Source organism: Falco biarmicus, chromosome 3, assembly GCF_023638135.1.
Source record: "Falco biarmicus isolate bFalBia1 chromosome 3, bFalBia1.pri, whole genome shotgun sequence".
In the NCBI taxonomy this organism is placed as follows: domain Eukaryota; kingdom Metazoa; phylum Chordata; class Aves; order Falconiformes; family Falconidae; genus Falco; species Falco biarmicus.
In genome coordinates, this window is record NC_079290.1 from 12,629,069 (window position 1) to 12,656,417 (window position 27,349).

The 27,349-nt window shown below is 44.9% G+C and overlaps 3 protein-coding genes across 3 annotated transcripts; all 3 read right to left on the reverse strand.

The window, feature by feature from the left end:
* Positions 1–3,000: 3,000 nt before the first annotated feature.
* Positions 3,001–8,912, reverse strand: LOC130146506 (lymphocyte antigen 6E-like). The gene is made up of 3 exons (XM_056332680.1): positions 8,861–8,912; positions 4,463–4,582; positions 3,001–3,658 (listed from the first exon to the last, which is right to left on the reverse strand). The coding sequence occupies exons 1-3, from the start codon at positions 8,910–8,912 to the stop codon at positions 3,447–3,449; spliced, it is 384 nt and encodes a 127-aa protein (XP_056188655.1). The 3' UTR covers positions 3,001–3,446.
* Positions 8,913–14,273: 5,361 nt separating this feature from the next.
* LOC130146904 (lymphocyte antigen 6E-like) lies at positions 14,274–19,748 on the reverse strand. Its single transcript, XM_056333525.1, has 3 exons — positions 19,531–19,748; positions 15,567–15,686; positions 14,274–14,916 (listed from the first exon to the last, which is right to left on the reverse strand). The coding sequence occupies exons 1-3, from the start codon at positions 19,580–19,582 to the stop codon at positions 14,708–14,710; spliced, it is 381 nt and encodes a 126-aa protein (XP_056189500.1). The 5' UTR covers positions 19,583–19,748; the 3' UTR covers positions 14,274–14,707.
* A 3,450-nt stretch (positions 19,749–23,198) lies between these two features.
* LOC130146578 (lymphocyte antigen 6E-like) lies at positions 23,199–26,954 on the reverse strand. The gene is made up of 3 exons (XM_056332840.1): positions 26,897–26,954; positions 24,243–24,362; positions 23,199–23,641 (listed from the first exon to the last, which is right to left on the reverse strand). The coding sequence occupies exons 1-3, from the start codon at positions 26,946–26,948 to the stop codon at positions 23,433–23,435; spliced, it is 381 nt and encodes a 126-aa protein (XP_056188815.1). The 5' UTR covers positions 26,949–26,954; the 3' UTR covers positions 23,199–23,432.
* Between the last annotated feature and the right edge of the window lie 395 nt (positions 26,955–27,349).

The window sequence follows — 27,349 nt, forward strand, 5'->3', positions numbered from 1 at the left end:
TGTGAAGAAACAGGAGCAAGTCAAACAGGCTGGGTTTGGTAGTTGCAATGGATGCCAAAGATTTCTTTACTCAGTGTCTTTGGCCTGGACACCACTTAGTTTGGCTCCTGTCCCTCACTGATGTGTATATTGAAAACATCACTTTTTATTTGCTTAGACCTGTGCCCTGCTTCATTTTAATGTTCTTGTTTTGATGTGTTAGTTGGCTAATTCATGCTAATCTCATGAACATCTGCAGCAGCAAAATGGCTGTGCTACTCTTGTGTTAGATGTGGTTAGTGTCTCCACACCCGTCTTTCCTCTTACACTGCACGTACTGCGGGCTAGAAGCAAAGCCACATCTCCTGACTCTGGATGTGCAACTCAAGTTGTTGTAAGATTGCAAAACAACTTCTAACATTGAAGTGGCACCTGGATGCCTTCTCCCAGCAAGCACAGCTAAACCTGGAGAGCACCACCTACCAAATGTCACGCTGCAGCTTCATTTGAAAAGGCAAATGTGACTAGTTCTTCCATGGAGGAAGAGGAGACTTGGCTGTCTGTGCCTAAACTCCTGGACCACAGGAGCCCTGATCTTCTACCTGCACCTTCTTCCAGTCCAGGGAAGGCAGGTACTGGTGTGAAGGGAGCTGTGACCTTATCATTAGGCAGACCAACATGTACCCCATTTCTCACCCCAACCAAGGACAGCTTTTAAGTGTCCCCCTTTCTTCTTTATGAAAGAGTTTCAGTGATTTCCCACACAAAGCACCATCTCTGACAAAGTCCATTCATAAATCCAACCTCCATGCTCACTTTTCAGAGACCTTCTCCTTGTTTACAGCTGTGGGCTTTCAACCCAGGAACCAGGTGGGTGGTGTTATGACTGGCAATGCAACCAGTAAACACAGTGAAAACCTTAAGGCACTTCACCTGCAAAGGATCAATCAGTGTAATCTTGGCATGGTCAGGTGCCCTGGCATTCAGAAATTTCAAGAAAAGAAGGAGCTCCTCTAAATTTGTAGACAAGGAGATCTAGAAACACCTCTGTCCATTTTATCTTGTTGGACGCATCATCCATTTGGGTGCTACCAGCAGGCAGCACTTAAACTGGTGTCGTGAAAAGTAGGGGAAGAGCTAGGAAGGCAATAAGGGCCTGCAACGGGACACAATGCATGCAGAAGTCTGCCAGAAGGAGAAAGTCCCCATAAGCAGAACCAAGTAGCGTTTTTAAAGAGTGTCTGATAGCCAGGGATCCCAGTGCCAAAGTGGAAGGCCACAAAAGGGAGTCAGTAGTGGTTGTTGGGCTCAGCTAGGCTCTGAGTGGGCCACCTCCTCCTCCAGAACCTGCAGCCACTCCACTCTACTGGTCTAAAAAAAAAAAAATCTAGATGAGGTTTGCTCTCTTTCCTTCACTCTACCCATCCTGGTTGCCCGCATGCCACCAGCCTTGGTGGACTTGTCTCAACCCTTGACTTGTTCCCTCCCTACCAGCTGGTCTGACCCACCAGGTCTTTGCCCTCTCATGTCCAGTGAAACTCGTTGAGATATAAATTGCTCCTTCTGCTTCCCTTTTCCTGTGCCAGCTTGCCTGGTGGTAAAGACAGCAATGGCTTTGGCCCATAGCCCAGCTTTCCTGGAGTTTTTTGAAAGCACACAATGTATTGCAGGTTCTTCCCTCTGTGCAGGGTATTCCTGGAGCATATGTGCTCAAGGCATTGGGATGAAGTACGGCCACCACAGTCTCTACCAGTGCTGCCAGCCCCTGCCATTAGCAGCTGGACATCTCTTCCTTCTTTTGGTCCTTCTCTTCCCCTTCTCCATCATAGCCTTCCTTCCCTTCTGTGGTTCTCTTTGGTGAGATAAATTTAACAGTACGTTCTGCTGGCAAGTTCACATTTTGACATCTGTCATCCCCAGGCTCACCAGTATGCTCAGCTCAATGGGCATCAATGTCTTCTTGTCCCTGCCCAGCACTGTGGTGTCACTTCCTTCATTTGCTTTGTTTCATTCATGTGTCTGTTAAATAAAATGTTTAAAACCAGTCACTGGCCTTCAGAGTTCATGGTACAAAACATGAAGCTGATGGTGAATCTTGGGCTGGTCATCATCTTGGGAAATCAGTTGCTTTGTAATCCAGGCAGTGTGAAACATCTCAAAAATGTGCATCTTTCCACATACTTCAGACAAACCAAAGATCTCATTTAGCTGTCAAATACTACATCTCATCCAAAAAAACCCAATGAAACAACCATCCTTCAATTGTTTGGATGAGCTCTGGTTTCCCCCAGCACACAGCTGAGCTGGTGATGCTGCCAAGTCTTCCTTTTTCTTTTGTATTTTGTTTTCCAGAAAACTGAGCTTGCAGCACTGGCTATGACCAAGAAGCTCTGGGCTGTTTGTGTTAGTCTCTGGCTGCCTGCCCTTCCTCTTCTGTGTAGACACCCACAAGCCTCCTACAGAGCTTTTCTGTCTCCCCTCAGCTGCAGCTCTCACAGAGAGGAGGGAACAGAGAGCCTGGAGTGCAAAGCAAAACAAAGCCCAGCACAATCAACCCTTTCTATGCCAAGAACATGGTTTTATAGAAACCATCTCACAATCTCTAAATGGCTGGGGTTGGCAACAGCTGTCAGATTGGATTGGCCCTGGAAAAAAAAAAAAAAAAGAGGGAAATAGGTATGGGGACATCTTCTTTTCCAGCTAGACCAGGTCCATGAGTAGGCAGTGTGAGGGCAATACCCAGCACAGTGCTCACCATGTTGACCCCCCCTTCCCTTCTCCTTCCCACCTCCACGCTGCTTCTACCCTGCTTCTGCCTTTCGTCTCTCAGCCACGTTGTCTCCTCTCCACCTTTTCCCCCAGCTCAGCCAACACATCTGAGCTGGGTGATAAAGGATGCTAATTTCAAAATGTGATACCCCTACAAGAGCAAAGAGCCAGAGGAGTCAGAAATTGTTCACCAATGAGGCTGAAGGAATGTCCAAAATGTTGCCAGAAATAAGCTTTACCTCTGCTTACTTGTTTACAAACTGCTTGACTGATGCGTGATAACCAACTTAACTGCAAAGAGAAGATACTGAACACCCCTCTGTGCTGACACAACTATTGAGTTTTACCTGTGTTTCAGGCAGGGTGGGTTGTTATTCCTCAAAGTGCTTTGAAACTCAAAGAGACAAAAATATATCTTCAAGGATCTCTTCAGAGCTGTAAGGATTTGAAGCCTGAGCATGGTAAAAGGGCTGCCTTTTATGTGTTTTCTTAGGTGACTTGGATGTCTGGGGACATTTAGGATTCAAGTAGGCTTAGGAAATCAATGGGAGTTCAGCACCTAACTTATTTAGATGTTCTCAAAAATCCCAGGGGAAGCTCAACTGCAAAGCATGACTCTTTGAGAGCAGTAATTAACCCAGAGGAACAGACTTTTATTTCAGCCGGCAATGCCATCACAGGGAGCTTTTGCTAACCCATCACAGTCCACATGCAAAGATGTAAGTGATACTGGCTAGTACACCCAGGGATATCGCTCCATAGCTGCTTTGCTTGCTACTGACTCCATTCACATTGCATAATGGTTTCTCACAGCAAGAAACCCTCTGATAGGTTTGGTTTTGTTGATGACTTGATGCAGGACACGTTGGAGAACACATCTTAGAGATGACATATTTAGGCTGGTTGGGCTCTAATGCAGAAGAGAAGGGGGGACAGGGAAAAAGAAAGAGTAGAATGTAAGAATCATTGTTAAAATGTTTCCATGGCTAAATCTGCATTGGTGAATAAAAGAAGACCAGGCACTAGTCCCCCAAGGCAAATATGTCCTCTGCTCAGGGCTAGCAAGTCTGGCCATGTCCACACTGCTGCAACATGATGCTGTGCTGATCTTCTCTGGGCTCCGTGTTTCATCTGTCCCTAAAGTAGAATTAACATGTATTGGTGGCTTTCATTTCAAGATGCCTGAAGCAATGCTCTGGCTGGGTTGCTGTCCACCAAGATGGTTTCTCTACAGCATAAAACCCAGGGGGAATGCACTGTATGACCTAAGATTTGGTCTGAGAGCATGTGGAGATGTTTAAGGGTACAGAGTCCCAAAGACAAACCTGAAGGATTGTGCATGGCAGTAGGAGTCAGCCATGGCGCAGTTTTGCCCAAACATTTTTAAAAACAACCCTGGGAGTGAATATTGCCATAGCAGGAGCTAGCTGGGGAAGCCCACCATGAAGCAACATGTGCACACAGCCCCAGGCTCGAGTTCACTCACTGGGGCTTCTATATGTATCTTCAACATTTCCCTAACACCTGGTAACAATATCAAGCGTGTATTGACACTGCAGTGACTGCAATAGTGTTTATGTTGGTGTTTCTTAACAATTGGTGATGGGGGGGCTATTTTTTCTGTACTTTTCCATATGCAGTCATGGCTGGGATGAAAGCCCATTCCTGGGACTGCTCTTCTACAGCAAAAATAAGGTGTTATTCAGAAACGTACTTGTTCCAATGTTGTTACGGACAGTCACGCAGTATTTGTCTTCCTTTGCACACATGGAAATGGACAAACAGTTCTTGTTGGACTCTTGTTCTTGGCACACATAGCACATAAATGGATAAGCTAGTGGGGGAAAAAAAAAAAGCACCTTACATGGTGTAGGCACCACAATACCTACAATCTAGATATCTCCATTTTCCTAGTTACAGCCTGATGAATGCTTGTGTGTGAATGACCAGTGACTTTCTTTATCCCCTGACCCGTGGCAGCAATGTTAAATCCCTCTCTGTCTCATATGTCTCAGACTGCAAAGTGTTATCGATCTGTTTGCAATCTCTGGCAGCAGTAGATGTGAGTAGAATTCAAGGATTTGGGGTCTTTTATGATGGAGATGATTGCTGAGCAACAGCTTCTCTGTCCTGAGGGCTCTGCTACATGAATTGCCAATTACTGCTCAGTCACTCCTCCTGGGCAAGCGTAGGCAAGGCTTCCCGGGGAGAACTTGAGGATGCCTGGAGCGTTTTGAGGAGGTGGACAATGCCCAGTGTCCTACTCCTTCATCTAGCTCAGAGACTACTGTCACGTATGGTATCCTTTCTTGTGGTCAGACGCCATTAACTGAACTGGCCTAACCCCAGTCCTAGAAAGTCTGGTGAAAGTAGTTAGATGCTCTGTTGAACTTCTGCATACTGCTGTAAAATCGAGAATAAATGGGAAGTCTTGACCAAAAGAGTAGTTTAAACTGGTAAGCACAGATTTGGTGAGATAACTCATACATCTGCAATACAGATATAAAAGATGACTGGCAGGAAGGGCAGGCAGCGAGGAGTTGTCTCTCCTGTCAAGACTGTACATACTTGCCCTCAAATCCAGAAGATGGTAGGACAGCCCTCTGGAAAGCCACTGTAAGGTAATGGTAAAAAGAAGAGCCTGGGAACCACAGCCTGGGTAAGAGACCACACCAAAGTGTCTGCAGAACAGCACCCAGCTAGGCAGATTGATTTATAGGTTTTATGGTGGTGATTGGGTTCTGAGCTTGCAAAATCACCCAGAGCAAACTACGTGGTTTTGTGTGTAGGGGAGGAGATGAGTTACTTTAAAAGCATAGACATTTTTTGAAAGGGAAGCAAACACAGTGCAGAATGCTGGCTAAGTTCCTGGTAAGTCTGGGGACAGTCTGTCAGTATGGAAAGAGCAGAAAGGATCTAGAGGACACATTCCTGTAAGTGCAGTTTTGCCTGATAAGAGGTTGGCAGTAAGAAAGTGGAAGGGCAGTGTAGGTCAGAGAGACCATTAAATGAGAAGTTCCTAATGAAAGGAAAGAGAAGGGAAGAGAAGGGAAGGCAAGGAAATGAAAGGCAAGGCAAGGAAAGGACAGGAAAAAGTTATTGACTGCTGATGCTAAGAGGGCCATAACACTATATAGCTTTTTTGCTTCATCCATCACTAAAAAAGTTGAATCTTCGTGTACAGACTAAAGGAGATGCAATAAGGTTTTACCAAAATTTTTGGCACAATCTCGAATTATGTTGTTATGAGCAAGCCTGGGAAACACAGGCTAGTGAAAATGCAACAGGATGGGTGACAAGCCAGACATGAAAAAACCCTCACAGGGTAGTTCACAATGGTTATGATATGGAGAAATAGTGTGAAATGGGGACAATGGACACCGACTGTGATTGTATATGTCTACTCAGGAATGTGGGTATGGTGACTAGTCATGGGTGCGGTGTCTGGTCACATAGGCACACAGTTCTGAGGAGCCTGCCCCTCTTCCTCTAACAAAGGGGCTATTTAAAAGAGAATGAGAAAAGGATGAGAGACATTCAAATGCTATCTAGAGGGAGGGAGTGCTAAGTCTCCTTGCTGGAGAAGATCGGATGGTCACAAGAACATGAATCACCTACAAACCTGCAAGACCACCACATTCCAGGCAAAGGACCGATAAGCTAATTAACACACGAAGTGAGAGTAAGTGGGTTTAGGTAACGAATATGTATAGGCGTTAATTGAATATTCATTTGTTTTATTGTATAAATGTGAGATGGTTTGTCACTTCGGGCATGCACGCTTGTGGAGGAGCGATCCCCCGTGCATCTGTGCGCAATAAACATACCTACTTTATAACTTTCGAGTTATAGAGTCTAATTCTGCACGTCAGTTATTGGTCAAACCAACTGGAGCACTGTTTGCTCATAAGGTTTAACAAGCATAAGGTTCTCCAGCTGTGCGCTCAGATCTGTACAGTATCATCACCAATGACAGACAGGATGGGACAGAGGATGCATATCCCATTTTCAGATGATGTCAAGGACAAAATAGCTGAAAGCCCTGTAAGTAGAGTTCTAAGTGATTTTGACAGATGGATGTAATAAAATAATGAAAAAAAGAATGAATGCAGTCAAAAAAAGAGAATTATATTACATCAAGATAAAAATTAGCCACTTAAATGTAGGATGAGGAACAAGTGGTGGAGTTACAATTAAGGATTGCAGTGTAAACAGCAGGAGTCAACCGTGTCACACTACAGCAATGAAAACAAATGTCACCCAAGGGAACACAGGCAGCAATGTCATCTGCAAGATATGCAAAGTGGCCTTTCCACTCTGGCAAGGCCTCAGCTGGAACACCGATGACCAAATCTGTATGCAGTACTTCAAAAAATATGCAAAGCTTTTGGAGCTAAACCAGAGGAGAGGAAGGAGAAATGGTCAAAGATCCTGAAAACATGACCTCATAGAAAAGATTTGAAGTATTTAGTTTGTGTATTGAAAATGAGGAAATGCTGAGGAAAAACACAGTAACCTTCATGCAAGCAAAAGAAGATGCAAAGAAGAAAGTAATGAACTATTCTACACATCCTATGGTAAAAACACAGAGGAACAATACAAAAATAGATATTAAGAGATATTAAGACTATCTTTCTGAAAGGATGAGAGCCTGCACAGTTCCAGGCTGTGGAATCTTCTTTGTTGAAAACTTTCAAGGTCATGTTAGGCAAACATCTACCTGGTTTGATCTGGCATTGGAGCAGGGAAAAGAATCATGACCTTTTAAGATTTCTTCTGGACATACTATATCTAGAACAGTGAGTTCATGGATGGAAATGGCAACAGATCCTCTTTGGTGGGCTGAGAGATCAACAGTTTTGATCAAAAGTTGCTTATTAGGGTCTTGAATGGGACTCCAGGTACATGAGAAGGATCAAAAAACAGTTATCTCCAAGCTTCCCTCTGCCCTCTATCAAGCCAGAGAGCTGCAGTCTCTTACTCTTGAATGTGAAAGCCTTCAAATAGAATTATTAGCTTTCTCTGATCTGGACTGGGCTACAGAAAGGTGCTGTATGAAACCCCTGTCTTTAAGTCCATTTGGAAGCTGATGCCAATATAAAATGTTGTCAGCCTACTACAACAATAAGGTTTCCCACCGTGAATGTGTGCTACCAGAATCTTGGGTCTCTATTAGCTTTCCACTTCATCCTGCGTAACACTGAGGATGTTGCCTTTGATAATTACTCTCCTCTGTCCTTGTTGTGTCACTGCGTTTAGGAATTATGGGGATAACCCCCTTCCTTTTGTTAGAATTTAATACTCCTTTTCCTACCCCAAAACTGGTCGAGACTTCTGGTCTTCCAGGCATGCTGCAGAACCATCTGTCCAAAAAATGTAGGAGTGGGGTTTGATACATCAGAGAGCAAGAATTAATTAGAGGCCTCTTTCTCAACCCCTGCTAGATATGTATCATGGTTTCTGGGAAACTACCAGGTGTGGGGGAAATATTGGCAATCAGGTCATTATTCCTACATGCAAGTAGCGATGTAGCAACACGTGTATCAGGTCCAGAAGGAGGACACACATCCAGAGTACCTCAGACTTCCCTTTGGGAGAAGGATGCCTTTAACATGACATATGCACAGAAAAGCTCTTTCACATCTGTCTCTGATTTAATCTATAAGAATTCTCACTGGTGCATTTCCTAGGGAGCAAGACACATGGCAAACCACGTGGCTCGCTATAGTGGAGGAAGCAGCAGTACAGAAAAGCCTGTAAAATACTGAAACGCTGATATGGATAAAAAAATTACATGTTTTGTTATGCTTTCCAGCACTTCCAACTTGCATCATTTGGGAAGATCCCATAGATTGCTGCATGGATATAATCTGGCATCCAGAGTCACACAATTAGAGCTCTATCATTCAATATTGCCTGATGAAAAGAAGAGTTAGTTTATCGGGATCTGATTTCTGCAGTAAATCGTTAATCAAGGTGCAGAAGGGAGTTGGTGGCAATATGGCTGCAACATGGCAATACTGCAAAGTTGGTGATAGCCCCCAGATTTTTGCCATGAAAAGTTTTCACCATCTGCTCTATAAGCCTTATCATAGCAACATTACAGGCTCACCTTGCTCCACACACAGGACAGTAGCCAGTAAGGTGACAAGAGTAGTCTTCATCTCCACCAGATCTTCTCAGCTGGACTGGGAAGATGTTTGGAGGGCAGCTTATATACCTGTTGAATGGCAGCAGTTTTACAGGTTCCAGACGGCTCACGGGTGGACATGAAATCAACCTAAGGGTGTGTAATGTTCATGTGGGAGTTCTCCATGCTGGAGCCTATGGAAGAGGCTGGCACCTTGGGAAAAAGCCCTTTTGGCAACACATTTCTTGCTCTTCCAGTCATATGAGTGATAGGAAATGAGGATCTGCTCTCCTCCAAGTTTCTTCCTTTCCTTCCTCCCAGCAGAAGCAGCAGCTGCACTGATGAAATAGCAGAGCCCGGAGGCACGGGGAGATAGTCCTAGCAGTGCATTTTTCTAATCCCTTTGGACAGTCAGCATGTGATGTACCAGGGTTCATACCGTTAATTTTCTTTAATTATTCCACAGTACCAGAAGCTCAGACTCTCAACTGGCCTACACTGGCTTACCACTAATAAAATCAGTGTTTTATGCTAAATTAAATTAGCTAATGGCTAGTTAAAAGGAAGATTTTCCTCAAATTTTCATGTCAGTCTTCATTTCTTTATCAATTTTCCATTACCTGTAATTAATCCCTCTGCTTGCTCCTCTCCTGGTTGTAATATTCAACTACCTTATACACTTTTTATTCAATGATCTTTTGCTTCTATTTCAAGGATCCTTTAGGTGGTTTGCTTTTCTCCATGCCCAACAGTTTCTGGAAGTCAGACCTCCATTTATGATACCACAAACTGGCATCCTGGAATTGCTGCTCTACTTTGAGAAAAGCCATTTTGCAAACTGTCTCTTTTTCAATCTCTTCTCTTAAATCAATCCTTTTTCTTCTACTCCTCTGTGTTGCTCTCCTGAATTTCTTAAAATCTGTTTCTGACATTCGGGAAAATAGACCTTAATACAAGATGCATCTTGTAAAAGCTCGAGCTGCCATCTCAATAGAGCTTCTTCCAAAGTGAGATTAATCCTGGACAGCAGGTAGCAGAATGTGCAAAATAAAGTATTGCCAACGCCATCTTTCGCTGGCAATTATGGAAAACTTAGCAGGCAGTTCCCTAGAAGTAGCTATCAGTAGGATATTTTTGTCTGTTTCTAATATGAATGACTCCAAGACTGGATGGTTTCCTTATCCATGTGAGTTTCTGACACCTTTTCAGGCCCTCCTGACCTGCTCCTAGAATGACATCATCTAGTGGTGAATTCCAGAGTTGTTCAAGCCTGATGTCGAAACAGATATCCCCGCTCTTGTTTCTGGAGGCTTGTGAGGTCAGCAGGGGACATACTAGTGATGATCAAACCATCTGCTTCTCATCTGCCCTTTGCAGAGGGTAATTCGGTTTACTGCCCACATGTGTTAATAAACAGGTTGTTCTTCATAATTAGTGGGTGTGTCTCCTCACTGGTACTTTGCAATGAGGGTAAAAGGGGGCAACAAATTTTTCCTTTTTTTGATCTTATTAATTATCCCATAGACTTCTGTTATGTATATTCTTTTCCCTTTCTACTCGAATGAAAGTGCTTTAATTATTGCTGCATCGCCCCTCATACTGACTTTGCCAACAGCCATTTGTTCCTACATGAACCTTCTTGCAATAAGATGTTGGCTCAGTGCAAGTCAGCTTTGAAAGACTGGTGAGGCTAAAACATCACCAGCACTGCCAACAAATGTCTACTAAGGAGAAAAATTTGAGTAGGAAACAAGCTTTTCTACGTCAAAGAGTTATGTGGGAGCTGTCCCCAGGGCATTAATGTCTTCATTAGCAGCTAGGCATACTAACAGTGGAGCATGCCCTCTTCCCAGCATCTGGAGAGCAATAATTTTGCACCACATTGACTGTGTCACAGAAATTTGTTCTTTCTCAAGAGGACAGATTACAAAACTCAAAAGCAGTCAAAGGCAACACTTAAGCAGCTAGCTTGAGGACGGTGTCTCCTGCTGCCTGGCATCACAGCCTTCAGCCTGGAGGAGGGCCTGGAGCAGGAAATCCAGGGATACCAAGTGAGAAGTGAGATTGAGGAGGACTGCGACTGCAAAAAACTCACGGAAGCTGAGTCACCTCTGTAATCTCATCGCTACCCATTCAGGAAAACTAAAATGGACCTCAAAATGAAGCCATGAGTTGTCTGTATGGCAGCAGAGAAGCAGATAATTTTGAGAAATGGACACTTTCGTCACTTTCCATGGCTTCCAGAAGCTTTTAAAATGCAGTGAAGACCTTGCTTTGATCTTTTGCTTTGTCATTGATTCACTTGGTGTTAATCAGATCTGGGCAAAGAAGCAGAGAGAAGGGGAAGAAAATTCAAGTTGGGGGGGGGGGGGGGAAGAAAAATTATTCAAGGAGAGCAGAAGGCAACACATGCCATTCAGAATCAACAGTGATAAAACCCTGAATGAGAGGAAAAAAAGTCCCTGTACTCTGCCCTGGTGAGACCGCACCTGGAGTGTCGTATCCAGTTCTGGGCTCCCCAGTTCAAGAGAGACAGAGAACTGCTGGAGAGGGTCCAGCAGAGGCTACAAAGATGATAAGGGGACTGGAGCAGATATCTCCCTTATGAGGAAAGGCTGAGAGAGCTGGGCCTGTTCAGCCTGGAGAAGGCTGAGAGGGGACCTCATCTATCCATACAAATACCTTAAGGGTGAGTGCCAGGAGGGTGGGACCAGGCTCTTTCCAGTGGTGCCCAGCGACAGGACAAGGGGCAATGGGCATAAACAGCAACACAGGAGGTTCCATCTGAACATAAGGAAGATTTTTTTTCCTTTGAGGTTGACAGAACACTGGCACAGGCTGCCCAGAGAGACTGCGGAGTATCCTCTGGAGATATTCAAATTCTGCCTGGGTGTGATCCTGTGCAACCTGCTCCAGGAGACCCTACTTTAGACATGGGTTGGACTAGATGATCTCCAGAGGTCCCTTCCAACCCTGACCATTCTGTGATTATGTGAAAAGAAGGACTAAGGTTAAACCACCTCCCACAGGTGCCTAATGTAGGCAGGGGGAGGCCTCCTTGGCTGATTCAGGTCCTGGCCCAGTGACTCAGAGCACTGAAAAGTGAGCTGTTAGATAATCCATACAGAGAGAGCCAGCTACCTCCGAGGAGCAATCCCAAGTATTTCAATGAGACACCCATCTTTTTCCTGAAAGCCCTACAGGCATCACAGATGTCTCTGCAGGGCAGCTCTCATGCAAGGAGTATGCAACCATGGGAGCCAGAGAATAAGAAACCCCGGGTGGAAGGATGTGGAATTAGGCAGCAGCACCTGTGTGGGAGATGTCACACAGGGATTTCTCAGGGAGGCTGGCAGAGAGAAGTCTCCTCTTACACAACACCCATTGCCAAGGGAGGGTTCACTAAGGGAGCTTTCATGGTTTTAGGACCTCCTGTGCCTCAAGGCAGTCGCTGCTCCCACCTTCAGTTAGGGACTGTTTTTATGTAACTTGAGATGTGGGTCAGCCTTTGGCCCACATGCGTGGGTTGTTTTTCTGGGCAGGAGGAAATGCAAAACCTATGGGATCAGGGAGAAACGGGGCAAGAGGGAGGCAGGCTGGGGCCCATGGAGGGAGCTGCTCCCTTAGGGATGGGACTCCTGGCTTCCCAGTGCTGTTCATAACTTCTCCATGCAACAGCCATAAGTAGACCATGAAAACCTCCATGGCAGAAGCAGGCTCTACCACGTGCCTTCACCCCCTTTGCCCACACATTTTCATACCTTCCTTCACATGCCAGGTTCCCTCCCAACCCAAAAATGGAGGCACCCGCCAAGTTCAGGCGGCACAAAACTGAACCTTATTTTAAACCTGGATGCCAAGAGCAGGACTGTTCACAAGCTCAGAAGGACAAGATCTGTGGCAGTAGTAGCCCCAGCTTGGCCTTTGCCTGTGCCAGACAGCATGGTCCCTAAGAAATCCTAAGCCTGTGGGTAGAAAAGTCTGAAGACTACTTTAAATAGTTCAGTTGTTACCACCTTATGATCTGGGTGTGGAGCAGAGTATGGCTATCCAAGACCACAGTACAGTTCTTGGCTCATTCCAGGTGTTCAAATATGTGTGCCACTTGAATATCTCCAATTCTGGCAGGAGGGGAAGAAAGTTGAACGGAGTAGATTGGGCAGAAGACTGGAGCCAGCTCAGCTGGGGGATGGCAGTGCAATAGAAACTGTGGGGACAGTGGAGAATCTGATGGCTAAAGATGGAATATCCTTGGGCAACCTTGCATTTGCACTGAGGAGGAAAAAGATGAAGTGAGGCTGTAGCAAGAAAATAGAGGTTGGAAGTAAAGCCCAGACTAAGACTGGATGAAGAAGCCAACTAGGAAGGTTGGGAGAGAAGACAGTCAGGGATTGCATAGCTGGGGGTAGGATGTGGATGGGAGAAATGGCTCACAAGAAGGGATAAGAGCAGGTGAGGGTGAGCTGGAGCAATGAGACCACATTTCATTTACAAACCTGTTAAAAAGATCCAGCTGTTTCTGAGTGTTGCTGTTCCTCTGCTCTCGGCAAATGCCCAGCAGTGAGCAAAGCATAGAGCTGCTCTCCCTATGCGATGAGTCTACAGAGAGAAAACCAGCTGGGTGAGCTGCACCCAACTAATTACCCTGGGAGATCTTCCTTGGGGTAATCCTAGTGGAGAACTTCTTCAGCTCAGGAGAAAGCATCTCAGCCTCCTGTGACTCACTACGGAAGGGCATGAGTGAGCAAGTCTCCCATTCCTAAGATTATCCACAAGGAAGATCAGTGCAGGGGAGTGAGCTCCTTCAATTTTAACCATGAGAGGAAACTTGACTAGCAAACATAAAAGATTTATTTTCAAAGTTAATATTTGGTCAAAGATGAAGCTGAAATATCCAGATGCCAGCAGACACACGGTAGAAGCCATCTGTCTTTTCTGATGATTTTTCTTTAAGCACCATGCAAGATACTTTTTTCCTCTTTCAAAATAATCCGTAATGCTTATAAAGCAATTTCCGCTGGAAGATCTTAAATCAGTTTAAAGTAAACTTAATGCTCAAGATCCCTTCACATTGGGTCCCGCCTTGTCCCCTCTGTTTGCCTGCTGGAGAGCTCAACAGCCATTTCCTTTCAGCCAGCTGACCCAGAAGAGAAATTGAAAGCAAGTTAAAGAGAATACAGTTTACTCTGAAATGGAGTCACAAAAATGACACTTCTGCCATTGCAGGGGAAAAAAAAAAATAAATCTGGGAGAGACTTCCTGAAGTGAATGCAAAGCAATGGCAATATATTTCAGTGTTATTTCAATTCAACTTGCAGACCAACGCCTCCGCTTTTGTTGCTGCTAACATGGATGCATCCAGCCGCTACACGCGATGTACCATACCACACAGTCATACAATAGAATAAAATAGCACTTTATTGTGCCCGGTTTCTGTTTAACAACTGTAATATTAAAGGCTTCCTCAGAGCAAAATGATACAGAACAGAAAATGGTATAAAGAGAAAAATGACACAAAAGAATGGCAGGGATAAAATGAAGGGGGAAAAAATGCAAGGAGTTGAAAAGGCCAGTAGTAGGAAAGATGGTGACTATATGGTGCCCTTCTGCAAGTGCAGGGCTCCGTATCATGCTTTTCTCTTCCAAACACCATTTTGAGGTAGAGCTGTGCTCTTACGCATTGTTATCAGAGTAAAGAAAAAGCAAAAATATTTGCTGATGAGATGTGACCTTCCAGGTAGGAGAAGCAGGGCAGCATTCACACTGTACAGATGAGAATTTGATTCCTTGCAATACAAGCCCAAGCAGCTACATTTCCCCCCAGCCCCTTTAAAAACCCAGCCGGAGGATGCAGGTGAGACTGGCCAAGATGCCCAGAGCTATAATAGTGTAGCTGGTTTTCACACTGCTGGCACCACTGATGTTGCACAAGGAAGTCTCGCAGCAGCTGGTAGCAACACCAGCTATGCCAATATTCACGTCAATTGTTGGGCAAAATGCAGAACATTTCTTGGTAATACGCTGGTTACGGTTATCGCCTGAAGTGGGACAGAGAGAAAAGAGAAAAGTCAGTTTTTTTATCTTGTAGAGTTTTTACATACTTCAATGATAGGCTGGCTGTGAACATCCAGTGGGAATATGTTGTTCTGTACTTAATGCTGTTGGTTTTCCCTTGCGCTTCCTCACACTATGTCAATATTTGCATATATGTGACCTATGGAGACCATCTCCAGGCCTTACTACACCTCTGTTGTTTTCAGGGCCAGCTGAGTGCAACCTAGGGCAAGATTCTGGAGATCTAATGCATTTGTACAGTGCAAGATTGCAAGACATAATCGTCACCATGCCTTGGGATTGCTCCTTCCACACTACCTGGCCCTTTCCAATTCCACCACCTCATGAGCATATATTTAATCTTGGAGATGAGGCAAGCGATTTGTGCAGAGGAATCTCCTCTCTTCCCATGTCTCCCTTTCCTGAGTGCATTTAATCAGCAGTGCGGTAATGTTACAATATATTGCAACAGAGATGGGCTATGCTGAGCTCCCAGCTGCTGCAAGGTTTGCCCTCTGTGTGCTACAATCCTCATTAATTCTTTCCCTGCACATCCTGGTAGGAGGAGGCTCTACAGTCAGCCTAACCTGAACTCCATCTTGTCATCAGAGCCTTAGAAAAGCTTCACACTCACCAAGTCCCGTGGTAGAATACGTTGTGAGACAGTACTTCTCATGTTCAGAGCATGTGGTTGTACTGAGACAATGCATATTGGAGGATGCATCTTTGCATGTGAAACACATCAAGGAGAAAGCTGCAAAAGAAGCACACAACACACATCAATCACCTCTAGAAATATCTGTAGAAGCACAAAACTGGTGGTGCTGGTCCAGATGGAAGATCTGTCAAGCCCAGCAGTCAGAAGCAAAAAAAACTCCTGAGTGTGTGAAACTTGGCCCCAGCGACTCTCCTGGACCCATATTACTTTAAGCTCAGATTCCTGACACTGGTGTGGTTTGTTCATTTAGTAAGCCTCAAGGGACCTCCCTTTTGGATGTTAATACTTGAGTCTCCCTTGAATCCATTTAAACATCTCACATTCCCAGTGTGCTTTTGCCAAGAGCACCCCGGTCTACTACCACTTGCAGCTTGAAGCTCTTGTGGTTTCTTTCCAACCTGGCTCCTCCAAGTCTTGGTTGCTGGCCACTAGTTCTTGTATGGAAAGAGACCTATGGATTGGATGGAGCTTTGAGCAAACTGTTCTAGTGGAAGGTGGCCTTGCACATAACAGGGGGTTGGAACTAGGTGATCTTTAAGGTCCCTTCCAACTCAAACCATTCTATGATTCTACGATTCCTGTCCACACTCTTTCACATCCTCAAGTCAGCTGAAGTGTCCTGGCTTACACACCCTTTCAAGGAGCACACAAACCAACAGTGAACTATTTAACAAATATTTTTGAATACAGAAAGGGAGATACACACCTGTTGAGTAACCCCCCTGGCTGTACTAGGCATGAATATTTTGCTGCATGCCCCTCCAACATATCTCAAATGAGGGACAAGTGACCTAGATCTGCTTCTTAGTGTTTGCTGGAAAGATGGATGCATTTGGCTGGTTCACTTTTAGAGCTCTCTTGTGTCAGGAGGCAATCTTGGACCTGTAGAAGGCAGGGCTTAGCAAACCGCCCCCTTGGCTGCAGCAGATTCCTTTTTACAGCCTTTCACGGGTGATGACTGAGTCACACTACAAAATGTGTACATCTGTAACATTGCATCTGCAAAGCGCTGTGCTAATACAAACGAATGAGAACAGCTTGCACTTCAGTAAGCCAAAGCAGTCATTCATAGCAAAGAGATCCTTGGGGAAGGTTTCATTGCATGATAAGGGGAATTTCCTACTCATCTGTTTATCTCGAGCAAACACTCCAGCAGTAATGTCACCCACCAGGAATTAGACTCACTCTCCTCATTTCCAGGATGTCCGTATATATGGCCGGTTAATACCCATCTTATTCTTGTCCTTTAGCTTTGCCTTCCTTGTTCTTCGTCTCCCTCTCCCTTCTTCTCTTTTGTTCAAGCTTCTTTTCTGTTTTTAGTGCCTTTGCCAGCAATGTCCCAACCTCATTGCTGCCCTTGTTTGGCCTTAGACAAGCTCATCTAACTCAAACAGGATCTCTGCTCCTTAACATCCTACTAGCCCAGACCTGGCCGCAGCTCAGACTGTGACCCCAGGTGACCAGGATCACTGTATTTCATAGGAAGCCACAAAAATGCTTTTTAGGGTACTATTCATCCTTTTGTGTCTCTGTGGAAACTGTCTTCTCTTCCTGATCCAGCTAACAGCCCGTTCTCCCTTTCCATGGCCACCCAGCACTGACCTTCACTTTCCTCTTGTAGTCTGTAGCCCTTAGAGTTCCTACTGTCCCTTTTCCCTCTCCCTGGAGAGCAGCTGGCAGAGCACACAGAGGCCAGGCAACTGGGCTTGCAGTGACTCACATCCCATCTCCCTGTGTTCCCATGCTCAACGCCCTTATGATTGATTGTCAAAGCCTCAGACCTGGTACCTGGCTCGTCCCGACATGATACCCAGACTATTGAAATTTGCTTCCTACCTTGCTCATTTTCATCTCCAGAACCTTTCAGCTGTCCTGCCTTTCTCTTGCATTCATCATTGTCCTGACACTGCAGGCTAATTTTTTTTTTCTTTTTTTTTCCCAAGGCTGGGACCCTCCTTCAGAGCATCTCCACACAAAGTGGTATGGTTTCATTCTCTTTTCTTGTGCAAACCCTGTATAGGTACATTTCTGCTCCACCCCGTTGGGAACCACCCTTTCCTCCCAGAATAACCGTATGCTAGAGCAGAGTCCCCAGACTGGGTTTTCCAGACATGTAGCTCATTTTATCCCTTAATTAATGCAGCTTCTTTAATCAAGCCCATTCCAAAGAAAAACTTCCTGAACCTATGCAGGAAACAGTGGAGCTTGTTGCATGTGCAAGTGTTGTTTCATCACAACCTCCCAAAGCTGCTAATTTCAGATTCCAGTTGCCTTGGGACCCTTCTAGCTGGGGGGTGGGGGAAAGCACCCTGCAAGGTTGATTTTGCCAACCTCTCTCTGTTCTCAAGAGGTTTCTCTCTCACCATTTACTATGTAGGACCTTGGAGGCACAGGGGCTCCTAACCTGGGAGCTAAGACCCTGAAGTCAGGTAGAACAATTTTCCTCATGCTACTGAAAAACACTTCTGGTTTTATTGTGCCTGTTGAAATATCTGTTGCAATGAGGGCTAAGTGGGGAAGGGAACAGTATTTCTTTTCAAGTGTGCCCCACTCAGGATGCAAACCCGGGGTTAAACCAGGCTGCCTTTGGAGGTCTCCTGACTGCAGGCAGCAAGACTCTTCCCTGCTTGAAAAAGAACATTCCTCAAGGAATATTTTCATGTGAATAATTCCAGCCACCCAGATAAACAACTTACATGGGTAAAGGATTAGCAAGTGCAAGTACTGGCAGATGCAGGATTTACACCATTAAAATCAGTCAGGTCCAGGATTAACTGGAACAGCAACCAGCCTTCTGGCTAGATTGCACAGCGAAGCAGCACTGTGTATGTGTTAATTTTCACTGACTCCTTTGATAAGTTTGCTGTCTCATTACCTGATCTTTTTAAAAAATGTGATTACAGTTGATAAGCTGCAGGAAAGAATCATTTTATGTATTGCCCTCAACTTTCTCAAACCCATTGAGCACAATGGTTTAGCACATGCCAAGGTTAAAGCCTGTGAAGTCCCATAGCAAGAATATTTACAGCTTCAAATTAAGCATGAGCCTAAATGCTCTGCTAGATCAGGACCAGAATGGCTAGTAATTTGCAGGTAAAACCCTACAGTAGAACCTGAGAAAATTTCAGTTTGCAATAATGCAAAAGCCCCCTGAGCTGTTCCTTGCCTGACCCACAGCCCACCCCTGTGCAAACAGGACCTCTCCCAGTGGCACAGGCAATGATCTTTGGTAGAGCCCAATCAGGCTAAGTAAAAGCACAGGTTCCCAGTGCACCCTTCCCAAAAAATACAGTTATCAGAATGAGAATAGGACCCTACAACTCCAGCCCAGACCTGGGATCAACATCAGCAAAGTTGCACCTCAAAGCAACAAGCTGCCAGAAGGAGCCAGAGCATCTTCTTGTGGTGTGACATCTCTGACAATTTAGGCAGTGGTGATTTGTAATTGCAAGCAATAAACAAGCAAGTGAATAAAAAATAATCAGGCTATAGTTAGTTATATGTCAGATCTGCAGCTTTATTGCACATACTGCCCTCTCCCTGTCCAGCTCTGTATATCCCTCAGCTAACTCCCTTCTCATGGAGCTGCACCAAGGGCTCCCAGCTGCCTACACTGAGCCACTCGAGAGCTGGGCTGGGACTGCATGAGTCAAGTGAGTTGGGTATCTTATCCCCTACCTCAGCTCCTCAGCTTCCTTCCAACTTCTGTTGGGGATACGTCCCTTGCCTTCTTATCCTGAGGACTGTGGTGCTGTCTAGACCCTAATGACCCTTCAGCTTTACCATTCATGCTGCAAAATGCCCTTGTCATCCTGCAATATCAAAGACATGCCCCAGCTCTGGGGGTCTTCCTAGTGCAAAGCAATCCTTGGAGACTCACCACTCTCCGTGCACAGGGCTATGACGAGCACGACAAGAAGAGAAGTCTTCATCCTTTATAGGTCTTGCAGCCTCCAAAACAAGGAGAACTCACCCAGGGCAGGTTTTATAGCTCCACAGTGTTTGCTTTGATGCTAGGATAATAACTATAGGGTTGCTGTGTCAGACGGGGTAATTGAGACTAACGTGTCAGTGCTTGTGTGTGGAAGTATGCTTCTCTGGAAACAGGCATACATTCCTCCCCACTTTTCTTTTCCTAGTTGTTTCACAATGCAGCTTGTTCATCTGGTATTAAGAATGCAACAGTTTCTAATTCTGGATAAGTGGAGGAAAAGGAAAAGACAAAAACAAAACAGTGTCCATGTGAGAAGAGGAATGTTTTCTTTCCAGGCCAGCCTAGGTCTCAGAACAGACTGCATCCTTAAAGATCATGTACTCCCACACTGTTTTAGTGCATATGTAAATTGGTTGAATTTAAAATTGAAATCAGGATTGAAACTTCTACAAAATGTCTCCCAGGATTGTCAATACAGCTAGATCAGAAGAGCAGTATCCTTCCACTGCATTTCATAGGGGACCAGACATCATTTTCTGTGGGCCTTTTTAAGACAGAAGTTCAAAATCATAAATGTTTCTGTTAAAAAAAAATGGATGCTTTATATGAGGGAAAATGTTGTCTTATTAGAAAATAAATTCCACTGAGCAATGAGAATGACCACTTAAATTAAAAAATAGAAATAACACCCCCTCCCATCACATTGAACAAGCTGTGATTTTTTTTCACAGATTACAAAAAATAAATGTCAGGGAGGAAATAACCAAACCAGTTAAAGCATGGAGAATGAGGGATTGCCTGATAAAAGACTCATTAAGCCTTCAGAAAAAAAAAAAAATTATAGCCAGCCAAAATTCTGTGAAATGCCAAATAGGAGTACTCCACTGGATTTCCATACGGTGCTCTTTATTCCTTCTTTTTTATCATGTTTCATCCTACCTCCCTGCATAAAAATCGGAATCTTTCCTATCTTCTGATCGCTGTTGCCTTTTCCTCCCACAGTTTTCTTTCTGCAGTCTGGTCATGGGGGTGGAGGCACAGTCCCAGAAATAGTCCAGCTGGATCCCTTTCACATGACACTCAGAGCTGCAGGAGCAACCTGCATGCCCCAAGCCTCTGCCAGTGACTCTGCCGCTTGCTGCTCTCCATCTGTTTTGTTTCCTTTTTTTCTTAATCTCAAAGTTGCTTAGATTTCCATCTCCCATTAAAAAATTGGGCTTCAAATATGACCCACCTACAGTCATTAATCTCATTGAAAAGGCATGCCTCGCTCTTGAGGTGATGTAAGTCTTTCCAACACCTCTAAATTGGACATATAAATATTGTTAGTATGGAGACCTGTGTGACTAAGGTGAGGAAATTTCTGCTTTCTCAATAGGTAGGTCACGAAACTCAGTTGGAACAGAGGTGGCAATTAACCAAGAGAGCTCAAAGGAGGGGAGCTGTTTGGCTTCACAAGGCACCAGGCAGGAGCAAAACAGAAGCTGGCACCCTCCATACCAGGTAGTGCAACCCTCTACTGTCAAATACTTTCTTCTCCCCACTCCAGAAGAGGTTTCATGAATCTTTATTGGAAAATCAACTTTTATTTCTGACTGTTTTGGGTAATAGCAGCAAAGGGGGCTCTAGTCACAAGGTGATGCCATTCTGCAGCCGGTACGTTGTGCTGCAGAGGCAGCCCACACTCAGATTTATTTCAGCCAACAGCATCCATTAACAGGTACAGAAATAGCAGCTCATCCAAGCACTCCCCCCCCATCCCCGCCTCAGTAGTCTCATCCAAGCAAAACCTAAAATATCTCTTGTCTCCTAGAAGCTGCTGAGATTTTGAAACAGCAAGGCTGTATTTCGTAAAGGAATTATTGCAGGATTTCTGACAGTGAAATTTTCCATTAGATGGTCCTGCACTCTTCCAACTGGTCCCATATGTCCCTCTGATACTAGTGTTATCTTTGTCCCTCACCAGTGCCAGGTGAGAGAAATCGAAAAAGACTTAGAAGGGTAGAAAGGACAGGGATGATTAGGACACCAGAGGGACCAAAGCAAAGGAGAAGATAATATTGCAGTTTACAAGTATTTGGAAGTTAGGAACTTTAAGAAGATTTTGGAAAGAGTAACAGGGTGTTTAGCTGGAATTGGAGGGTGGGGTGGAAAGACATACTTCCCTTCACACAGTTGCTGAGTGGAGAAGGAAGGAGAGTGTTTTCATTCATCTTGTTCTAAACCTGGTTGAAATTGTCACATGAGAAGGACAAATGATTTCTTTATTTTAGTGAAAACATGTAGTTTTCATGAAACAAAAGCTGAAATTTAAAAGTAACTGTGTAATTCAGATTTTTTTTGCTAAACGTGGATTTTCAAGTTGGCCAAAAGCTTTGAGAATCATTTCAGAAATTATTGTGAATAACATATAGAAGAAGTGGTTACAAACCAGTGCAAAAATCCAAGTTTCTGTTGGTCCCTCAGCACAGAAATGCTACAACGCTACCATTCTTCAGTTAGCCCATCTCATATTTAAATAAATGCCAGAACACTCTCCTTGCCCAGAAATTAAATCTTTATAGGATGACTGAACCTAATCACATCTTCACAGCCTTCAGCCAGCACTGCGGTTTCTCCCCGTTGCACAGAAACACACGTGCTCCTCAGCCTTGTCTGGAGTGCTGGTTGAGCAGGACTCCTGTCAAATCCAGCTGGGCTGCAAATATGAGGTCTTTTTTTTCAGGTGCCCCTTTACACAGGCCCTCCCAAAACATAGCACTGCACTTGTAAGCTGCTTGTCCAGTTCCAAGAGTGGATGTATTTTGCCCATTTCAGCTACAGTTCCACTCCTCCAAGAGCTGCAGGGCATCTCCACCCTCAAGAACTGCAGGAGATCTCCTCCCCAAGAGCTGTGGGGCATCTCCACCCCATCTCCTCCATCTCCAAGCCCAGAAATGCAGCAGTGACAGAGGAAAGAGAAGGAGCAGAGACCTCCCCAACAGATCAGACACGGGTCACCTCTGCCAGGCTCTTTCTGCTCGTTTCCCCTGTCCCTGCTGGGAAGTCATGAGCAATCACTCAGACAAGCAGCATCTTTTCTAGGCAGGCACAGAGGTCCCTTTTCCATTAGGACAGATTCCAGCATCATCATCCTCATCTTGGAGATCTATAGCATCTTAGGGTGGGGCCTTTACCTATTCTAAAAGCTGAAACCACCCACCCTGCAGAGATCACATGAGAACTTTGCAGCACTACCAGAAGCACAACCAGTACCTGCCAAACCCCCAGCCTTGGGTGTCAGCCGTTACAAAAACAATTCTTGCTGTTGCTTGCAATGGGAACCACATGAACATCTTTGACCTTTCCAGACTGACACCTTGATTCGTTAGCACTGAGTGATCAGGCAGAACATCTGGCTTTATGGAGTGTCTGTCTTGAGCTGCTGGATGCATCTGAGTCAATTGAGAAAAGTAGCCAGGAGAAGACTCCCAGGCACTAAAAAGAGGAATTCAATGTGAAGTAGAGATTCAGACAACAGCCTTTTCTGGCAGAGCTGTTTTCTCAGGCTGATCTTAGTGTGGATATAGCAAATACACTCTAGAATAACATAAATCTTTATTTTGCCTGACAATTGTCACACACATGCTATCAAAAGAGCTTTCCCAGGGAAAATCAGTACAAAACAACAAATAATACAGGAGAAAAAATAGGAGCTATACTGCTGTGCCATTTTGTGGATGGGATCTGAAGCAATATCTTGGAAAAAACAGGGTACCATAGACCCCGTTGGAGACACTTGACAGAGGATGTTGGTTTCTCAGTTAGGGAATACCTTGTTGGGTCGTCACATCTTCTTCCACACCTCATCACAATCCTGCCCTGATGACACAGATCAGGCTGGCCACAACTCCCAGGAACATTACAGCATAGCTGATTTTTATGCTGTTGGCACCACTGAAATTGCACAGGGAGGTACTACAGCATTTGGTAGAATAAGCTGCCATACCGAAGTTCACATTCGTCTCAGGGCAGTCTACAGAACATTTCTTGGTGATGCGGTGTCCGATGTCCTTGCCTGGATGGAGAATAGATAAGAAAGGAGAACTGTGATTTAAGATTCTTTTGCAAGAGCTGACCAGAGAACAATAGGAGGAGGTGTATTGCACTATGCCTAATTTGCAGTGCAGCAATAACAGCTATCAGCAGATTTGATGACGGCTGGGTGAGTATCCACACAACCTGGATCAAATGCATGACACTAGAAAGTCCTGGAAGCACACCATGCTTCCTATGGGACAGCAAAAAATCACTGCCAATGCATTTTTGGTTTCTAAACTCCATTATTTACACACAAACCCTTTCCATCCTCTATCACGAAGCATGTGTGTGAGCTCTCAGATGAAGCAACAGGGTCTGCTCATGAAAATCTGTGTGCTCCAGCCAGCCCTGCCACAAGGTGGTGAGGAATGTACCCCAGGTGGTGGATCACAGAGCACTGCTGAGGGATTCACACCTGCTGCGATTCTTAAACCTCAGTGATTGACTCTTTCCAACAAGACCAACTAGTGCCCTAAAAAATCTATTGCCCATCAGTGTCTTTGGAGGGAAAAAAGGAGGCGAAAAAGAAAAAAAAAAAAAAGCCAAAAAAAGCGCCTTGACATATTGCTGGTACTCACCAAACCCAGCAGAGCTGTATGTGGTTACACAGTATTTCTCATGGTCTTCACACTTATAGGTTTTAAGGCAGTTCCAGTTGGAGTGCTCGTTGTCACATGTGTAGCAAAACAGTGAGGAAGCTGGAAAAAGCGCACATGACACTTGTTAATGGTTTCTAGCAATGTCCTCCTGGGAAGAAAGTGTCAAAAGCCATGTCCCTTCTTGGAAAATACAAGGTGAAAAATATGTTACGAACAAGTTTTCACAGCAAGTGAAATAAGAGGTTGGGTTTGATTAATGAAGCTGAAAAAGGAAACAACCAGAACAAAACAATTTCCTTTCTTTACTTGAGATTTTCAGTGATTAAATTTGAAAACACGTTCTTCAGCCTGAGCAGCACTCTCAGGTGACCTTTCTTTCTCACCCAGGTCCACATTGGCCTGGTTGACAGCCAACCTGCAAAAGCAGAACTCACGACCTGCCCAGCTGGGTCTAGTATAGTTCTGGCAAGGAGAGGATGAACTGGCACTGTTCTCAGGTGAGAGCTTAGTTTTTTAGTATTTTCAGACTGCATCTGCAAAACACCGTACAGACATGAATTAATTAGAGCCTACGACACCCCTGTGAGCTAAATTACTGAGCATGAAGCCACATTAAAGGGAGTTCCCTGGGAGAGGTTGCTCTGGACAATAGAGAGATTATTTCTACCAGCGCCTGGAACAACATGTTCTCAGTGATATTATTAGCAGGGCTGAGCCAGCTCTATCACAAAGCCAGAAGGAGATGGGAAATGCATTTCTGAGCAAAACTGAAAGAAATTGAGTCAAACTTCCAGGCTGGCCAGCAGGCCATGCTAGAAACATATGCATGTGCCATCTCATTCCCTGGAGGTGGATTCACAATTGATGGAAGCTGTTTCTCTCCTGTGCAGAGTCCCATGAAGTGCTCCTCATGTCTGAGCAGGGGTGACAGAGGCAGCTGAGCTGCTCTCAGGAAAGCCTGCTCCGTTGTCACCAGTGGTGGACAGCTCTTGGCTGTAGGTGACCAAATTGCACACCAGGGTCCTCCATTGTTAGGCCGTAATTTTGCTTGTTCAGCTCCTCTTGGCCTTCTTAACCTAGGAAGGCTCTCATTTCTGCACAGAATAGCCCCTTTCAATTGAATTTGTACCCATTTTCCACAACGAAACTCCTCTCAGGGAGTCTCCAAAGCCCAGCTTCTGCTGATTTACATTCATCTCTGAAGTTGAACCTGCCTGTGACGCTTGGTTAGACAATTCCAGAAGCAGTCTTAAAAGAGAATTAAAAGCCATTTTATGCCCTAACTGCCCCAGGTAGGTGAATAAAAGGCCTCCCCTCTGTGATGTGGGGAGCTCAGGTGCCTTGGGTACAGCTCTGCGTGCCTCAGCATATGACTGACCATCTTGCTCTGAAACCTACGCAGTTGCTCTTTTCCTAGTGTCAGGTGTTGCAAGTGCAGGTGTTCTCCAAAACAGCAGATAAAAACATTCTTGTGGCATCCTGGTTTTAATTTCTCTTTAACTGACTACTCAACACCCGCTGTTTCTCCACCACTTGCATAAGTCAAGCCTCTCACCTCTCCAGTGGAGGTTCACCAACCAGAGCTGTGGGCTACCATTCTTCTGCAGACCATGGCAAAGCAATCCCAGCCACGCTGCCTAGCAAGTGTTACGGCACTTTACAGACCCTGTAGCTCTCTCTGATCTGCTTTTCTTCCAAATCTCACAAAGCTGTTCAAACCACTTCCTGATGCAGTAGGAGCCCAGACCCCAGCATGTGTGCAAAAGCAACTGAAGTGAACTCACGTTCGCCGACTGATGCAAGGAAAATCTCTCCCAGTCGGGAAACAATAACAGCTTAAACCATTGTAACTGTTATAAAGCCTTCCCTGCCTCTGGCCTCCACCCTCCATTAGCTCTAGTTTTGCAAATGCAGCCAGAAATAGCCTTAACGGTGCAAAAAGGCTTGCAGGACTCCTTGGGATTTCAAATCCATGCACAGCGCCAATGTTTCTCAACTGCACATTCCTATGTAGTCACATCTGCACCTCCTTTTGAAAGTCAAGCACAGAGCATTGTGGACCCCCATTACAAACACATTCACTCCCAGACACTTAAAAAAGCTCTTCAAACCTACGAGCAAAGGGCTCTTAGGCTTTCAAATACTTGCCAGCAACCTAGTTTCTTGACTGTAATGTCATTGTGTGATATAAAGTGAAACACTGGCAGAAGATGTCATGTCAATACCAGCTGTATTTACCTTTATCAACAACTCCTCAAGTTTCATTCAGGAGCAAAAATAAAACCAAAGGCAAAGCAGTGAGTCCAGCCAAATTCCTATCAGCATTTTTCAGTCCACATGTCTATCTTCAGATGTGAGTGGTCAGAGCTTGCTACTTGGAGGTGTGAGAAACCAGGGCAGTTAGCTCATCTTCTTTGGGTTATGGGTACCTCAACAAAACGCACTCAGAAGCTAAAGCTCAACCACACTAAATATTGCTCGATGCAGCTGATGCCAAAGAAAACCTGCACTACCAAGACCTCACCAATTGCAATAAAAGCTCTCAAACATTCGTGTCCCTGCGTTATGTCTGATTTCTCTTCTGGCATTTTCATCCTCTCCATCTGGCTCTCCCAGCCTTTGCAAAGCCTTACCTCGCTCGGCACATAGGGCTGTCACCAGCAGGGCAATCAGAAAAGTCTTCATGGCTGTTGTGCCCTCAGCACCTGAACAATGTGGAATGGTGCACCACGGTAAGGTTTTATACTGGGACTGCGTTTACTTTGACTTCCTTTGATTACAGTAATTTGAGGTTTTGGGAGTGACAGCACATAAGATGTGCTCAGTGATGGGTGTGTTTGTGTGTAGGAACCTATTATGAGGCTCCAGGTAGCAATTTTTTTTGCATCTTATTCAGATCCAATCTTTTTTTCCAAGGCCTACTCCTGCTGACCATGTCCACATTGCTAATTTGGGGAACAATTTATCTGATTCAAACATGGGAGTCCCTCCTTATCCTGTTGGGCTGAACTGCAAAACTTGGAGCAAAGCAGAGGCAGCTGCACCAGTCTGGTATGGCTTATCACTTGCAAGATAGTAGGTGTCAT

What these genes read in the sequence shown, in the direction of transcription:
- LOC130146506 (XM_056332680.1), bottom strand. Translation starts at nt 8,912, where the DNA reads ATGAAGACTACTCTTGTCACCTTACTGGCTACTGTCCTGTGTGTGGAG. An exon ending in TGTCCTGTGTGTGGAGCAAG is followed by an intron (nt 4,583 to 8,860) that starts GTGAGCCTGTAA and finishes TTCCCCCACTAG; the next exon opens with CTTATCCATTTATGTGCTAT. An exon ending in CCGTAACAACATTGGAACAA is followed by an intron (nt 3,659 to 4,462) that starts GTACGTTTCTGA and finishes CTTCTGCATTAG; the next exon opens with AGCCCAACCAGCCTAAATAT.
- LOC130146904 (XM_056333525.1), bottom strand. Translation starts at nt 19,582, where the DNA reads ATGAAGACTTCTCTTCTTGTCGTGCTCGTCATAGCCCTGTGCACGGAG. An exon ending in AGCCCTGTGCACGGAGAGTG is followed by an intron (nt 15,687 to 19,530) that starts GTGAGTCTCCAA and finishes CTTCTTTTGCAG; the next exon opens with CTTTCTCCTTGATGTGTTTC. An exon ending in GTATTCTACCACGGGACTTG is followed by an intron (nt 14,917 to 15,566) that starts GTGAGTGTGAAG and finishes GTCCCACTTCAG; the next exon opens with GCGATAACCGTAACCAGCGT.
- LOC130146578 (XM_056332840.1), bottom strand. Translation starts at nt 26,948, where the DNA reads ATGAAGACTTTTCTGATTGCCCTGCTGGTGACAGCCCTATGTGCCGAG. An exon ending in AGCCCTATGTGCCGAGCGAG is followed by an intron (nt 24,363 to 26,896) that starts GTAAGGCTTTGC and finishes CGCTTTTTCCAG; the next exon opens with CTTCCTCACTGTTTTGCTAC. An exon ending in ATACAGCTCTGCTGGGTTTG is followed by an intron (nt 23,642 to 24,242) that starts GTGAGTACCAGC and finishes TTCTCCATCCAG; the next exon opens with GCAAGGACATCGGACACCGC.